General features: G+C 40.8%; 1 protein-coding gene across 4 annotated transcripts in view; it reads right to left on the minus strand.

The window, feature by feature from the left end:
- The window catches only part of dgki (diacylglycerol kinase, iota), a 53,637-nt gene extending 39,377 nt beyond the window's left edge, over nt 1-14,260 (minus strand). For all 4 annotated transcript variants that reach the window (XM_041030203.1, XM_041030204.1, XM_041030205.1 and 1 more), the window contains exon 1: nt 13,822-14,260. In XM_041030203.1, coding sequence (XP_040886137.1) covers nt 13,822-14,045 — 224 coding nt within the window. In that variant the 5' untranslated portion in view covers nt 14,046-14,260. The remainder of the gene's footprint in view (nt 1-13,821) is intronic.
- Nucleotides 14,261-15,475: the final 1,215 nt, after the last annotated feature.

The raw sequence follows: 15,475 nt of genomic DNA on the forward strand, positions 1-15,475 counted from the left end.
GGTGGAGTGTCAACTCGACATACTGCTGAAACACACACACACGCACACACACACACACACGCACACACACAGAGTACTTGCTATGTTGTTTTTTTTAACTGTATATGTCTCTGCTTCAGCAACAACAATAGCAGACGTGTTACAAGTGTTTAGCGTCAATTTCACATCCTTACTGAAGCTCTGGTTTTTCTTCTTCTTCTTTGGGTTAGGCAGACTGGATGCTACACTAGCTGGGTTTTTAGCGACCTGCCCAGCACAAACCAGCGGAGTAATGTGAAAGTATTACTGTCAAAAAGGCAAAGACAGACTAAAGCCTCCAAAAGTGTTAAAGCTTTAGGAAAATTCGTGCCCCAGAGAAGACCCATAAAATATGCTGTAATGACACATCCTTTCTAGAGGCAGGTGGCCCAACTCACACTAAGTCTGTGCTGCGACTGTCACAAACTGAACAAAGACTGATGTGTCACAAGGCTTATGGAATACTATTAAAACCATTCACAATTAGCCCCTTTAGCTTCGCTAAACTATTGACAAGAAGACAGGGTTGTAATTGCCAGGTAATGTTGCTTTGGCAAGTTTGTCAATGCCAACCCCACGGGAGACATTAGTGCCTGAAAAAAAACATACTGCACTCTCTTAATGAACTGTCAATAACAATACACACACACACACCCTGCAGGTGGTGATTTAACTTTCTGCCAATGTGTGAAGAACAAGGAGAAGGTAAAAAAAAAATGAGATATAGATTTCAAATAACACAAAACAAAATGAACAGTTTAATCACATGCTACATCATTCAGGGATCACACCTCTTATAAAGCACCATGACAGGCCACTGACTGGATTTCACATGTTATTAACTTCAGCATATTCATGCCAAACCTTCCTGGAGCAGAGTGCTGGGATTATGGAAAGTTGCATGTTTGGGCAGGTGAAACCACTCAGCCATCAAGACTTTAGGTGAGATTTCCCCACACGAATGCTTCCACGTGTGTGCTCAAACTGAATGCGAGGAAAACTTTAGGCTGCACAAAATCCATACACAGACAACGGAAAGACACAAACAGATGCAAATGGGTGTTAACAAATGCAAACTAAGGCAAAAACACATCTGCTTTCAGTATCACAGGCAAATGAACAGGGACCGGATAAAAGAAAAACTACTGGAGTTTTTCTTTTATCCTGAAGTGTAAAATGAGCTCCACCTTCACCAAATCCACTTCCTGGGACATTTTGAAATCTGTCTGTCTGAGCTGTCAGACACACACACACACACATACATACACACACAGGTATACGTCACATTAAGTGTATGTCAAACTGGGAACACACTGAATCATCACCGACATACACAGCTGTACTATAACACAGTGGAGAGAACCTCAGGTGAGCTGTCAAGCAGCACAGAAACCTGCTCAGCTGATTGTATAATAATACTCACTCGCTCATGGCACACAGGACTGAATACTCCCAGATCCAGGATCATCATGACAAACCACCAGACTATCAGGACTATCATTAGTTTGCCATTCTCAGCCATTTTTGTTTATTAGTCTCACACGCACATTTTGTTATTCCAGTGGTAAAAAACTGATGTTTAAAATAATCTTAACGAGAACAAAAGAGCAGTGGCTGAATCAGAAATCACTTCTCACTGTCAACATTAACTGGCCGAGACAAGAGTAGACTCGTCTCGATTGGTCCAATTGGTTGTGAAACCGAAATTATGACTGTGTCCTCACCTTCAGCTTCTGTGCACGGGGCTTCTGCAGGGTTCACAGTCTTCAAGATATTATCAGACTGTCCTAATACCACACAATCAAAACAGGAAATTTAATACCCATGTCTACCCAGTATGATGAAAAATATCAGTGGTGACAAAATGGTCTAGATTTATTTTTTATAACATAATTCCTCAGGATTTTACAAATGTATACGACAATAAATCCTAATGAAACAATCAATGAAATGAACAGGACCTGGAGCCAGATGAGTGGAACAGTTTAAAATGACTAATTCATTTAGGTTCATTAAAGCATTATAGGCCTGATCATGCTGACTGAAACTTCACAAAAAAGGATTAAACAGCTCCCTGAAGTAAAATCTACTGCTGCAACAATCGCACTGTTAGTTTGTAGCTGTATAACGTCTCCTGACAGCCCACATTCAAACACAAAAACATTTTAGAACCAACATTGCTGCCTACAGCAGAGAAGACACGAGATTCAAGACCTTTGTAAATTTAATTGAATACTTTTTAATAACTTCTGAGGGCTATTTTTGGGAAACTGAATTAAGTACTTCAGTCAGTCAGGGAATGTGTCCATTGACTGTTTATGGCTTAAAAACATAACAGTAGGGATGCCACAGTGGCCACAGGGCCAAGGCTAATCGTTGCAGCGCTAAACACAACTATCATGTTAGTCAGTGTAACAATCATTTAACTGAAGCTGGCGCCCTGGCAGTGCTTTGTTTAATGGAAAGGAAGTGCTTCACAAAGAAACCTCGAATTAACAAAGACCCAATTGTGAACTAGAAGCCGAGAACCCTCACGTACCTACCAGCTAAGTTAGTATGTTTTCGATAATACTAAACTTCCCAATGCTAATTTCCATATGGTACTAAAGGAGCAATGAGTCTCCATCCAGGTTTTCCATCATGTTGTACTGATGCTGTGATCTGTGATATGCAAACACACACACTCACACGCTTGCAGAGTAGCCGTGATAATGCTGTATGTATTTCCTACTCTACAATCACTTAATACATGTCATGAACCACAGCCAGAACATGGGAGTGATACTACCCTCTCCTCACCCGTGCTCTCCCTCTTTCTCTCTCACATCTTCCTCTGACACCTACATAATTACACAGTCTGTCAGTGTGTTTGTGTGTGTGTATGTATAGGTGTGTGTGTGTGTGTGTGAGAGCGAGCATGTAATGTGGGGGAGGCATCAGATTCACGCTGTGCATCTGTACCTGACCTTTACTGCTTAGAATAGACACACACAGAGAGAAGACAGCAGAGAAAATGAGAAACAGATAGAGACAGAAAGATAAAAGAAGATGAGACAGATCGGGGGCACAAGCGGAAAGAAAAGGGGGAAAGAAAGGAAGGAAAGTAAGGCAGAGGGAAAGAGAAAAGTGAAAGAGGTTTTGTTAGTGAGGGATGTGAACGCAGAAAACGGGGGAATTAATGAATGTGCAAAAAAAATCTACAATCTTTACAGTATAAACAGAGGAAAGGTAAAAGTACTGTCTCTGCAACCTCAGGCTACAGCTGCCTAATAAAATTAATCATTTACTAATGACTCTCATCTAACCTGAGCAATTAGTCCACACACACACACACACACACACACACACAGAAAAAGAGAGAGCGAGATAAAGATGCTGTCTCACTAATTATAGCGTGTCTCTGCAGCTGAGGTCTGCTGGGTCGTGTGTGTGTGTTGGTGTGTGTGGGCGACCAAGTGTGTTTGCATCTGTTCGAGTCGGGGACAAAATGCAAACCGGAAAAAGCCATGGAAACACTTAGCTGCAGAGGAAAAGAGTAAAACTAATAATATAACTAATAACTAAAATATTATTATTCAAGTAGAGAGCTGTGTTATTATATGTGTATGTATGAGAGAGAGCTTTGAGTTTGAGTGGGGACTCATCTTTCTGAGTGCTGAGAGATGATCAGTGACGGTAATCCTACCTGCACACACACACACACACACACACACACACTCACACTCACAAACACACACATACATATGAACACACACAAACAGACAAGAGACACTACAAAAAGGTCTGAGTTAATCCGTGAAGCACATACATGTTTACGATCACGGTAGTGTATGTGGATGAGTATACTGACAGAAAGCTATAAATAGGCAGACATGCAGATGTACAGTAACTGGTAGAGAAACAGAAAGACTGACCTTAGTATAACCCAGAGTCTGGTACATCCCCTTAAATGTCCACTAGAGCTGTAACTATTCATTTTTTTTAGAACTATTATTTCAAAAATGACAATCAGTTCTCCGGTTTAAGCTTCTTAAATGTGATAATTTGATGGTTTTCTTTCTCATGTACAGCAGTAAATTAAATATATTTTTTTAACTGTTGGCCATCTCAACACATACTCTTGGCCTCACAGCTAACAATGGCCATTTTCCACAATTTCCTCACATTTAATAGACCAAACAAGTAACTGATTAATTAGGAAAATAACAGGCAGATTAATCGATAATGAAAATAATCCTGAGTTGCAGTCCTAATGTTCGCATTTGCCAAAAGAAAAGAAAAGAAAACTTAAAAAGAAAAAAAATTGGCCACATCTAAGCCAGACAGAATAAAACCCAAATCTCCTCTGAGAAAGCAGCACTCGTTGGATGTGGAGCTGATGGAGCAGCTGGCTGTGAGCTTCACCAAATTAGTCAGCACAACCATTTGGCATCAGAGCCGCAGATCTCTCCCATCCATCAAAACCTTTGAAATACATTTAAAAGATGATTATGCCAGACAATAAAGCAATGAGAATAAATCAAAATACAAAAATCCACTTTGTCAGTCTCTTAGCTGAAGAATACATCTGGCAGACTAGCTGAAAATAAAAAGTCGGAGAGTAAAACAAATGAAAGGATCAGAGGTGAAAAACATGATACTGCACAAGGCAGCCAATTAAAATTAGGGAAGAATGTGGAGGATGAAAGTGTCCTCTTCAATTGCTACCAAGATACTGGAATAAATTTCTTGTGTGCTTTTCCAAACATTTACAAAGAATTACACAGTGAATATTCTGAAAAATCTATTCTGCAAAATATAACAGTGCAAAACAGTAGCCATGTTTATCTCTTTAAAGCAAAATCAAATGACCTAAACAATTAACGGATTATTAAAATGCTCTGTTAATCAAGTAACAGATCAGATTAGATCATGTATGTGTATTTTAACCATTGCAGATTATTTTTATTCAATAATATTTTCCTTTAACTGCCTTTATGTACAGTTACGTGCTGTATATTCGTTGGCAACACAAATGCATGTATGTGCCATGCGACTGAACCAAGCTGACACTGATATAAGAGCTGGAGTCGCAGTGATGGAGTCAGTGTCACCTCAGCAGTCGACTCCACAGGTTCATTATCGACTCAAACGAGACAGATGGGCTTGTTGGTGAGATGAGGGGAGGTGCTACTTTAAAAGTACACATGCATACGAGGAAAACATGGCTGCTGATCCCTCCAGAGTACGCTCCTTTCAAGGTGAGTGCCACCCCATGTGTTTTGTTTAAGGGCACTGCCAGAGTGGTTTTCAAGAAGCAGGTTTCCTTTTACCTGTGCTCCTCTGAATGATGCTTTATTTAGCGAGCTGTGTTTTGTTTTGTTTGGTTCTCTGATTTGACACCACCTGTGGACCCTTCTTCCCTTTCTACTTGCATTTCTGTTTCCCATCATTTTACTAATGTAAACATATATAGATTAAAACAAAAAAGCCAAAGGCATAAACTAAAAGAAACATCAAACAATAAAAAAAATAATAAAATCAATGCCAAAATTCAATTCCTTTAGTTTCTGTGACTAAACAACCACTTGTAAGTGTACCTGTGTTCCTTCCTGCTTCCTTTAGGTAGCCACAAGGCTTTTTATAAACTTGATTTAATAATAAAAAGTAATCAAAAGAGATAATTGGTTTAGCTTACCCACCATCCAGCCACAGCCAGCAAGCATGCAAACCAGAAAGTGAGTTTTGTAATAAATATTGTATATTTAATAAAAGTCACACGAGAAGGTTTGGCTTCACAGGAGATCAAACCCAGCGCCTCCAGCTAGGAGACTAACTAACAGCTAGTAATCCAGTCCAGTTAGTCAGTCAATCAGTTAATCATTCAGTCCATCATTCAGTCAGCAGTCCATCCAGCCACACTCACAAACAGCTCCCTGGTTAGCTTTGGTTGTTTTCAATGATTAACACTTTGTTTCAGTGCAACTAAAGTAAAGTGCAGCAAGTTATTTTTGTAACGAGAAACAAGAAACAAGTGCATTGAATTGTGTTGTACCTTGATAAAATGTATAGCTTATTCCAGGCCTGTGCCTCTTTCCTATACATGTGGGGAATGTAAACAGACGTCCACTGTATATAAAGTGGCAGGGAAGCGTAGACAGGGAGGGTGTCCTGTCCTGTGGTCTAAACCACAACAGGCTTTTGTTCCATCAAAGCAAATTCGGTGCGATTAGCTGATTAGATAATCTGTGGCTCAAACGGACACAGTTTCTTCTTGGGGCCAGTGAAAGACAGTGTAAGTTCAGAAATCGATCGCAGTGAGAAGTTAGACTTAATAAAGCAACAAAAAGAACAACACTCGCCGTCACTTGTTAAAAATGAAAGGCCACAAGAGGCCACATATATTAGTTGAAGTCTTACACACACCTCCTTTCACAAGTCTGATGGAGAAGGAAGTAACTGACTCAGCTTCAAAACATCAAGGTTTCTCTTCAACAAGGTTCCTCTTTGTGTCCATTACACCAAGAAGATCTACTTCTCTTTTCTCTTCTGTTTTTGCCTTTTGACCTCTTTTTTTTAGCTCCATTTCCGAGCAGGAAAAGCCTCTTACAGCCAGCCAGACGACTAATAAGGAGCAGCTCCTGTCAGCCAATCCCCCTTAATGCCTCAGCACACTGCATTATGGGCAAAATAACCCCTAACACAGACACACACACACACACACACTCGCTCGCACTCTCAAACACTCCTGAAAAGGCTAGGAAAGGAGAGAGAGAAAGAAGTCTGTTCCAAAACCAGACGTCATCATTCCTGTTCTTCTCAGCAGAAAATGATTGATATGCATAAGTGTAAACAAACACACCACCAGCCAACTGGAACAACGTTATTCAGAGAAGGTAGAGAGGGATGCGCTACCGCCTCTGTCTGCCTTTAATATGTGTGGGTACAGAGAGAAAGAAAAAAATAACTCAATCCATTGTTTTCAGCGAACATACCAAATTACATGCTTAGGTGTGAGTACACTTCAAGAGCAGTCTCACGATGGCTGTTTGAGAAAATTTAAAGAAATCTCATGGGTAAAGTTATCAACACTTCTGAAAACTCTGAGGCTCAGCTTTCTACAGGAAACTGGTGATAGATACATGCATTCCTTAGACAGTGATTTCATTTTCTTTTAATTTGACTCACTGGACTGTATAAAGTCAGAGGCAAGAGAGCTGAAACAATGGCTGCATTACATACTTTGTTGATAATTAATTAATCGTCACTTTATGAGCAGAAATGCCAAACAGACTGTTTCTTCTCAAATGTGAATGTTTCCTGTTTTTCTTAGGCCTTTGTGATAGCGAACTGAAGATGTTTGAGTTTTAAACTGCTGGCCACACAAAGAAAGCAATGTGAATTACAACCTTTTTTCACTATATTCTCACTATTTGTGGACCAAACCAGTAATTAACTTTTGACTTTTAACTGAACAACTTTTTTTGACAGCAGCATTGTTGGGATTTATAGCCCATGTAAGGTAAAAATCTAAAGATCACACACACAAAAATGATACACTGGTTTAATCTTTCATAAATGGTATCTGTTGACCTGTTATGTATTATGAATTATCCATACTTGCATCCAGCTTACTCGCTCTCTCCTCCTAACGGGAAAGGAATATCATAAATATGCATGTATATCTGTTCATCCATTCTGAGGATGAGAGGAGAGAGGGAAAATTGTGTCAGTGAGCCTTGTATTTCATCAACAATTGGTGCTCTGATCATCTATTTAAAAATGTATGAGTGTCTTTAAGCTGCCCAGACTCTCATCCAATCGTTCCAGTGAATTTAACACAGACTGTGCAGCAAAACCAGCTCATTCACTGGTTGTATAAAACATTAAGGGAGCAGCTCTTTCCACTGTAAACTGTAGGAGTGTATAGGTGAGGTGCGTTCAGGTGAAAGCTCTCACTGCTCACTCCTTACTGATTTTATCTGTTAGACCCACTTTAGTCATGAGGGGAATATGAACAAACAGGGCAGCGGAACAAAACTCTGAGAAACAAGAGTTTATATCATGTCATCAACAGGATTACCATAAACCACAAAAGAAAGGAAATTCATATTCAGCTTCAGTAATAGTTTATGCTGTAAAACACATGAAACAAAACAAGACTAACAGAACCAGCCACTGCGTCAGAGCTGATGGTCAGATGGTCTACTGGCTTCTTAACCCCCCTTTCTGACACCGGATTAGGGGGGTGGTCTGTGTCAGATCATTCTGTAACTTTCCCAAACTGACAATCTGCCGTTCAGATCCACTTCACACAGTGACTGGTCATCTGTGCAAAGGTAACTAATAATAACTGTATTTACAGAGCAGCTTTCACAGTGTTTTACAGTTAAAGCTGATGGGGATTATGGTCTGACTGAAACTCGATTTTTGAGGTTGATACTGATATTAATATTTGGAAGTTTAAAGATATATGGGCCAATATCTTTTGTTGTTGGCATATAAAACTTAGACAAGTTATATTCTTTAGATTGGTTTTATGACAAAGATACACACTGAGAGCAGAACATTTTGCAATTTTAAAGCTAAAAAAATAAATAAAATCAACTTGTCAGAGCACAAACGCTTGGACAAACTATGTAATGGAAACTGTTTCCAGACCAAAGATTATTGACTCATGAACCAAATCTGGTTCCATCCGAACGCATGATATACCAGATGTGACTGTGATATTTCAGTGCTGACAGCTGATTGCAGTGCACCCTCCCGCTGTATGGGCCTTTTAAAGTGTGAATGATACCAAACACTTAAAAGCAAAAACTGATACACCTTTTCTTTGTACCAGGGGAATAAAAAGATGATCTGTGCGTTTGCTCTGTGATGACTGCTGTCCTTAGTAACTCCACTGTGACTGTTCTGAATAAGTAAATGTGCTGAATGTTGTCCCCTGTTGTGTATAATGAGTATTTCTTCTGTTTTGCCCTTTCAAATTTAATTTCCCAGGGGAAAACCAATGCTATTGTACTGCACTCTGACCATGTGACCACTGTGATGTATTGCTCAGTTACACAATTACTGTAAGCAGGATGACATTACAGAGGTTTCTAAATCTGAGCTATCTCTTTCCTTTAAGCTGTTATAGGCTGTTGACCACACTGTTTATATAAAACAACTGCGGACTCAGATCGCAAGGTAAAAAAAAAAAAAACTCATGAATGTCTTTACAAGCCCAAAGGTAAGGATGCCTATGAAATCTGATGTAGACAGCACTTTACATCTCATCTCAAACATGTTTTTGTATTTTACACTTTCACGCGCATAGCTTCATTTAAAAGAAAACCAAATGCTATAACGTTGGCTACATCATTAAAACATTTGGCATCTCAAAGTTCAGTATCAATAAGCAGCAGACGTTTTATTTTTTACGGCCCAAAAACTTTTATTGCCCCACCTGATGTATCACTGCTCCGTTGGGTAATAAAGTAATTGTCTTGAACTGCGTCAGCACCAATCTGTCGCTTTGCCCTGTCATGATTTTTCTCCTACTTTTTCATACATGTTGAGTCATGACACACCTTTGGCTTTGGCTAAAAAAAAAAACTGCCCTTTTTTATCTTTCTCTTCCACTCTCCCTCCATCTTTTTTATCCCTCCCTGTAAACCCCCGCCCCCCTTCTGTATTTTGTCCTAATTGAAGGCTGAATAGTGAGTTTTATATTCTGGCAGCATCAGACGATGAGAGGCCTTTGATCACTGTTTACCCCTGCAGGTGGTGCACAGCGGCAGCAACATGAGATACATTCATATCTTTTTATGTTTTTCTTCTCTTCTTGTTTTTCATGCGTCTCGCCGGTCTTTATTCCCTACTGTATATTGTCTCTAAGAAGGCATGAAACCCTAAAGTCTATTGGACTGTGGTATGACAAGCACTTATTGTGATCTGTTGTTTGTGAAGTGGGCTGTAAATAGTGGAGGGATAATGTTACGACATCCTGTCCTGTGGCAGTTTGTTTCTGCACCATTTCCCACGAAGGCGGTGGTGAAATCTCACCACATGATAAGCTGGGTGATGAAACAAAGCATTTGTTTCTTTATACTTTCCCTCTTGGCCAAACAGCTAATGTTGGCATTTTCTAGCGGCAGAGTTGGGGGTAAGAGTCACCTGGTTGGTTTGCCAGGTGGAGGTTTCAGGTTGTTATAAAAGTTGGTCACACCATGAGTGATTCTGAATGGTCCGAGGTTGAATATTGACAGTGCTGTCATATCTTGAGTTCAAAGAGGAAGCCAGGGGCAGCGTTTGACAGTGAGACAAATAAATCTATGTGCAGACAAACAAACAATCACTGACAGAAAAAAACCTCAGCTCTCAAAGTCCTTAAGTGGATTCAGGTTCTGCAAAACTGGATGGGAAACTCAAAGCAGGAAACATATACGAAAGGAAAATAAATGTATTTGCTGTTTTGTTACATGGTGTAGTCTTACAGCGGCCAAAGGCAGGCTTTTCATTTTCTGGTTAAGTCATTTGGAGTCTGTGCTAATGGATAAAACAACGAGACAAGACCGGCCGTCGTTTGGCTAACCCAGAAAATTCAAAATCTTACAGAATAAAATATTTCATCACATGGAACCAATAAATCAATCCTGCTTATTGATTTGCAACTACAGCTGAAACAATCTGATCAGTCAAACAGCCTGTCAACAATATGTTAGCTGTCAATTGTCTTGATAACTTATTAGTCATTTAAAAAAAAAAAATCCAACCATGCAGTGGCTGCTTTAGGGCTTTAGAAAGTGTTCGGGGATGAAACTGTTTGATTGTGAGTTCAGGTCTGAGTACATGTGTGGTTATGATGCTACAAACACAATAGGAGCTCTGTTCAGGCTGTGTTTTATGGGCTTGGGGTACTGTAGTGGTTTATAGTGTATTATGAGTTCTGGTACTGTAGATGACTAAACTAAATAAATCAAACTGACTGACACAGACAGGCAGTAAGTGCCTGGAAAAACAACTCACTGAGTCACTAACTCATTTACAGATTCAGTGTCCAGCTGGTTGACTGACCAGCTAACTGAAGTAATGTCTTACAAACTAGCTGGTATGCTGACTAACTGGTTGTCATGATGCACACACAGTGAGTGTCTTTCTGACTGAGGAAGGACTATCATGCAGGCAGACATCTAAGAATAGATAAAAGGAGGGACAGTATTCTGGGAACACACACACAGACAAAGTGTGACGAATGTCTGGCAGATAAGTTACACGTGCCTTACGCTGCCATAAACACACAATACCGCAACCTCACGCACAAAAGCATGCACACATGCACAGAGACACACACACACACACTCTGCCTTTGATGTCCAACAGCATCATTTCTCAGCTCTTTCATATTGCCACATATGGTAATTCACTTCTTGGCATTGGCCACTTCAAAGCTATGTAAACTACCGTCATACAAACCATCTCCCTTGACCGGCTAATGCCATTTCTTCCACATGCCTGGTTCCGTGAAGAGAAAAATTTACAGATTATCCGTAGCTTCATCCCATGAAGGTCAAAGGTCATAACAACACCAACACATGGCATGTTATCCTACACCCCTGCACGCCGCTGCAATTGTCATGTATGGTAAAGAAGTGCATACACTGCTAAAATACAATTAACATACTGCTGAGGATTTAAAATACAATACAACCACGGGCCTATTTCTATTGTAATATAGAGCACGTTAAAATCTCTTGTGTGGTGAGACTGCCAAGAAAATCTCCATCTAAAATAAGTGAGAGTCTTCTGGTAAATTCACCGTAAGTGCAGCAAACAAAGCTTTTCTTCATTAATATTACATCAAATACACTGTGGTGGACAGCCATTTACAGTACACGAGTGATGAATAAAATGACTGGGAAACGGCTGCAGAGCACAGGGTGACATAGGTGGAAAATATTCTTTCCATCTCCCCTGGTATTTTTTCTTCTCATCCTTTTGTCTTTTTATCTGTGCCAATTGTCAATGGCAAACATTTTACTTCTTGCAAATATTCATATTTGACTGTATTTTAATATTGCAGTCAGAGTTTACTGCAATGAACTGGAAGAGTATCTGCAGCTACAGGCTGATCAGTGCACCTCAAAATATCCTACAGGTTGTACAGAATTCTTCATCTCACATCAGTCTTTACGCCAGATTAAATAAAGTGGATTAGGATTCTGATGTGCACAATATGCCCATTCCATTTTATTAGAACAACCCACTCCTGCAGTTATAAAATTGAAGAGGGCGAACCGGCTGTGGCACTCCCGTTGATGCACAATCTCCGGGAAACCTCACTTAGCCAAAGATGGTTTCCCCAGGGAAAACACCGAGAGGGAGGAAACACCCAGTAAATGATGATATAACAAAAGTGAAAGAGTGGTGACTCTCTGCTGGGAAAAGTCTACGCCACACACTACATGTAACACAAGTGGGTGTTTACAAAGAACATGGAGCTTCCAGAAAGAAAAAGAATAATACTCAACAGGACATATTACCATCTGTCAAATGGATTGTAATAGGATTATACTGTACCACCCCTTTCTCAAATGAGATGAATTTCCTCCCCAAATGGGCCAGTTTATTGTGTTTTAACGTGTTTACATGATGCATATTCAATCTGATTGTGGTGTTAATTACTGGTGAAATAAAATGCTTCATGTAAAGTTGACAGGAATCTCCCTTCGTGTTTAACTGAAATGTATTTACCAAATACAGCCTTACTTTATAAATCTGAGAATACAGATTTCATTTTGCCACATATTCCTGAAATTAAGGTAAATGCATAAAGATAACATCCAAATTAAAACCATAAACTGTGACAGTCAGATATAGGTCCTTATCACTGTGCAAAACTATTTCTAAAGCTCTGATTTGATCATTAAATCCATATGGATATTGGCAGGTTTTGGATACATAAACTGTTGCTTTACTTTGCCACAGTGCCCCAAATCACACACACACAAATACATCGATCAAAAACAAACAAGTTAAAATGATTGATTTGACCTCCACATGCAGATAATTTCCAGTACAGACGCTGACACATATGCACAGACAGAGCCACTCACAAAGGCAAAACAGATATAGATAAATAGACAGATTAATACATAGACAGAAACATGCCACGAATTCCTGAAAGTGACATCTGACAACCAAAACTGCTGTGTGAATGTGTGTGTGCTTGGTCTCTGGCCAGTTTTCACTATCAACAGCAGCTGCCAGTCGCACCAGGGTGTCAGGCTGCTGCTGGCATTCACACACACTCATGCAGACACACACACACACACTGCCCCCAAATCAATACTGTTTCTCCCCCACCCCCAAACACAACGGGGCTACAACACCATAGGGAAATGTGCACACACACACTCACATTATTGTGTATGCAAAATTGTTCTGATCCATCACTGATGGGGCGAGATGCTGCTGCTGCTGCTCCGTGTGTGTTAATCAGTGTCATGTTGAGGATGTTAACAGCACGATGGTGACCATAACGTGGCTAACCTGGACAAGCCACAGCGACTATATCAGCACAGGTGTAGCTATTTAACAATTCAGCTTTTAAACTGGCAAAATAACGTCTAATATAATCCCCCTGTCTCTGTATTGTGTGTGTGTTTAGAAGCTTTAGCTAGCCTACACGTAATTCTGTCAATAGCATTAGCTCATAACATGTACAATAAAAAATATGGGAAAATATGAAATGAAATATTAGCACAAAGGGACAAACACACCAACATATCCTCCTCTGGACAACATCCTGTCCCCAGCATCCCGCAGCTCTCCACTCACCGATACGAGGTCTGTTTTCTGAACGCCAGTCCTCTTAATTTCTCCTCCAGAGTCTCCTGCTCCATGTCGGGCAGGCTGCTGAATGTGTCGCTGCAGCAGCCCACGGCAGCTTCCTCCGAGCCGGCTCCGGACTCCGAGTCGCCCCCGTCGGCTCCCAGGGAGGCCAGGCGCCCGCTGAAGCCCCCCGCCGCCGGGCTGGTGCGGTCCTTCGCTTGGGGGTCCATGCTGGTCGGTCCTCCTGTCTGTCTCGCCCCGTGCCGGACCCCCTCTCTCCCCCGGCTAGTGAGGGGGGCAGAGATGCCAGTGGTGGAGAGAAGTGGAAGATTTAGCGGAGGGACGAACGACAAAACGTTAACGTTGCTGGCGGTTTAACCGTTGCTCTTTCTGACCGTTGACCGCCTTTATATACCGCAGCCAGGTACGGCAGCACGCGCAGCCGCCTGAACAACAGACTGAAATGCCCTCACGAGCCCCTGACCAACTGGGAACGAGCTACGTCAAGTTACAAACGTCCGTCAGGAAGTGGGGTGTCCTTAAAACTTCAAAATAAAAGCTGACAGTTTCCTTAAAATCGCCTTTTAATTACGATTGAACAGAGGATTATTGTAGAAGTGACTACGTAAAATGATGTAGAAATTTGTACTGGTACATATGGCAGCAAATTAAAAACACAATCAAGTTCCTGCAATTTCGATTGTGTTTTTAATTTGCTGCCATATGTGAAGCACTCGTTTTGAAAAGTACTTTACAAGTAAGAATTGTTTTTAGTATTATTATTAATAGTAGTGTTAACATCAATGTACAGACTTTGGAATTATTTAGAAACATCATTACACAAGTTTGAAATCTTTTAGACCAAGATTTGGTCCCATAACTAAGTAAATTAATTATGACTTGCAGTCTAAAATCAAACAGAAATCATTCTTCATAATGATGAGACAGCATGTTCAGAAATGCCATACATATGTGCAGTGTATAAATTAGCATCAGCGCTGGCTGACGCTTTTTCACGTTATGTTTGAACAAACGGAACCTTGAACAGTTGCACCCTTGCAAAGCAAAGGATTTACTTTTCAAAAAACATGACCGGAAGTTGGGCATATGAATCTTTGTGACATGACACAGGTTTTAAAAACTGCAAAAGCGCGAGCTGCCGTGAGGGCGGCGTCAATAAACACGTTCAGTCTGTGCAGTACCACAACTAACTGCAGCATCCATCCGTCCGTCCATCCATCCATCTGGCCCAGGGGACGAGCAGCGTGGCATTGTGGGATACTCCCTCTCCTCCTTTCTGCAGCATCAACAGTCAGAAAGTAGGGCAGAGGGTGAGCAAACACGCACGAGCTCACGCACGTTGTCAGTATCTCCCCCTCAAACGCTAACCACACACACAGTGTACTGTGGACTGTGTGTGTGTGTGTCATATGTGTCACGACTGTAATGTTCTTTCATGTATGTATTATTGTAATTTGCAGTTAGTCTTGCTTGTCAGACATCAGGCCACATCTGTCAGCCTCCTCCTTTTCCCCTTCACTGCACTGAGACATCAGCTTCACCAAGCCATCAGTGACCTAAAGTGAACTATTTGACCTTTCTGTACTGTTTTTTCCACAGGGGAGCATCTGTCTGCGATCCCTGCAGCTAATGAGCATAA

The sequence above is a fragment of the Toxotes jaculatrix genome, chromosome 22 (assembly GCF_017976425.1).
Source record: "Toxotes jaculatrix isolate fToxJac2 chromosome 22, fToxJac2.pri, whole genome shotgun sequence".
NCBI lineage: Eukaryota > Metazoa > Chordata > Actinopteri > Toxotidae > Toxotes > Toxotes jaculatrix.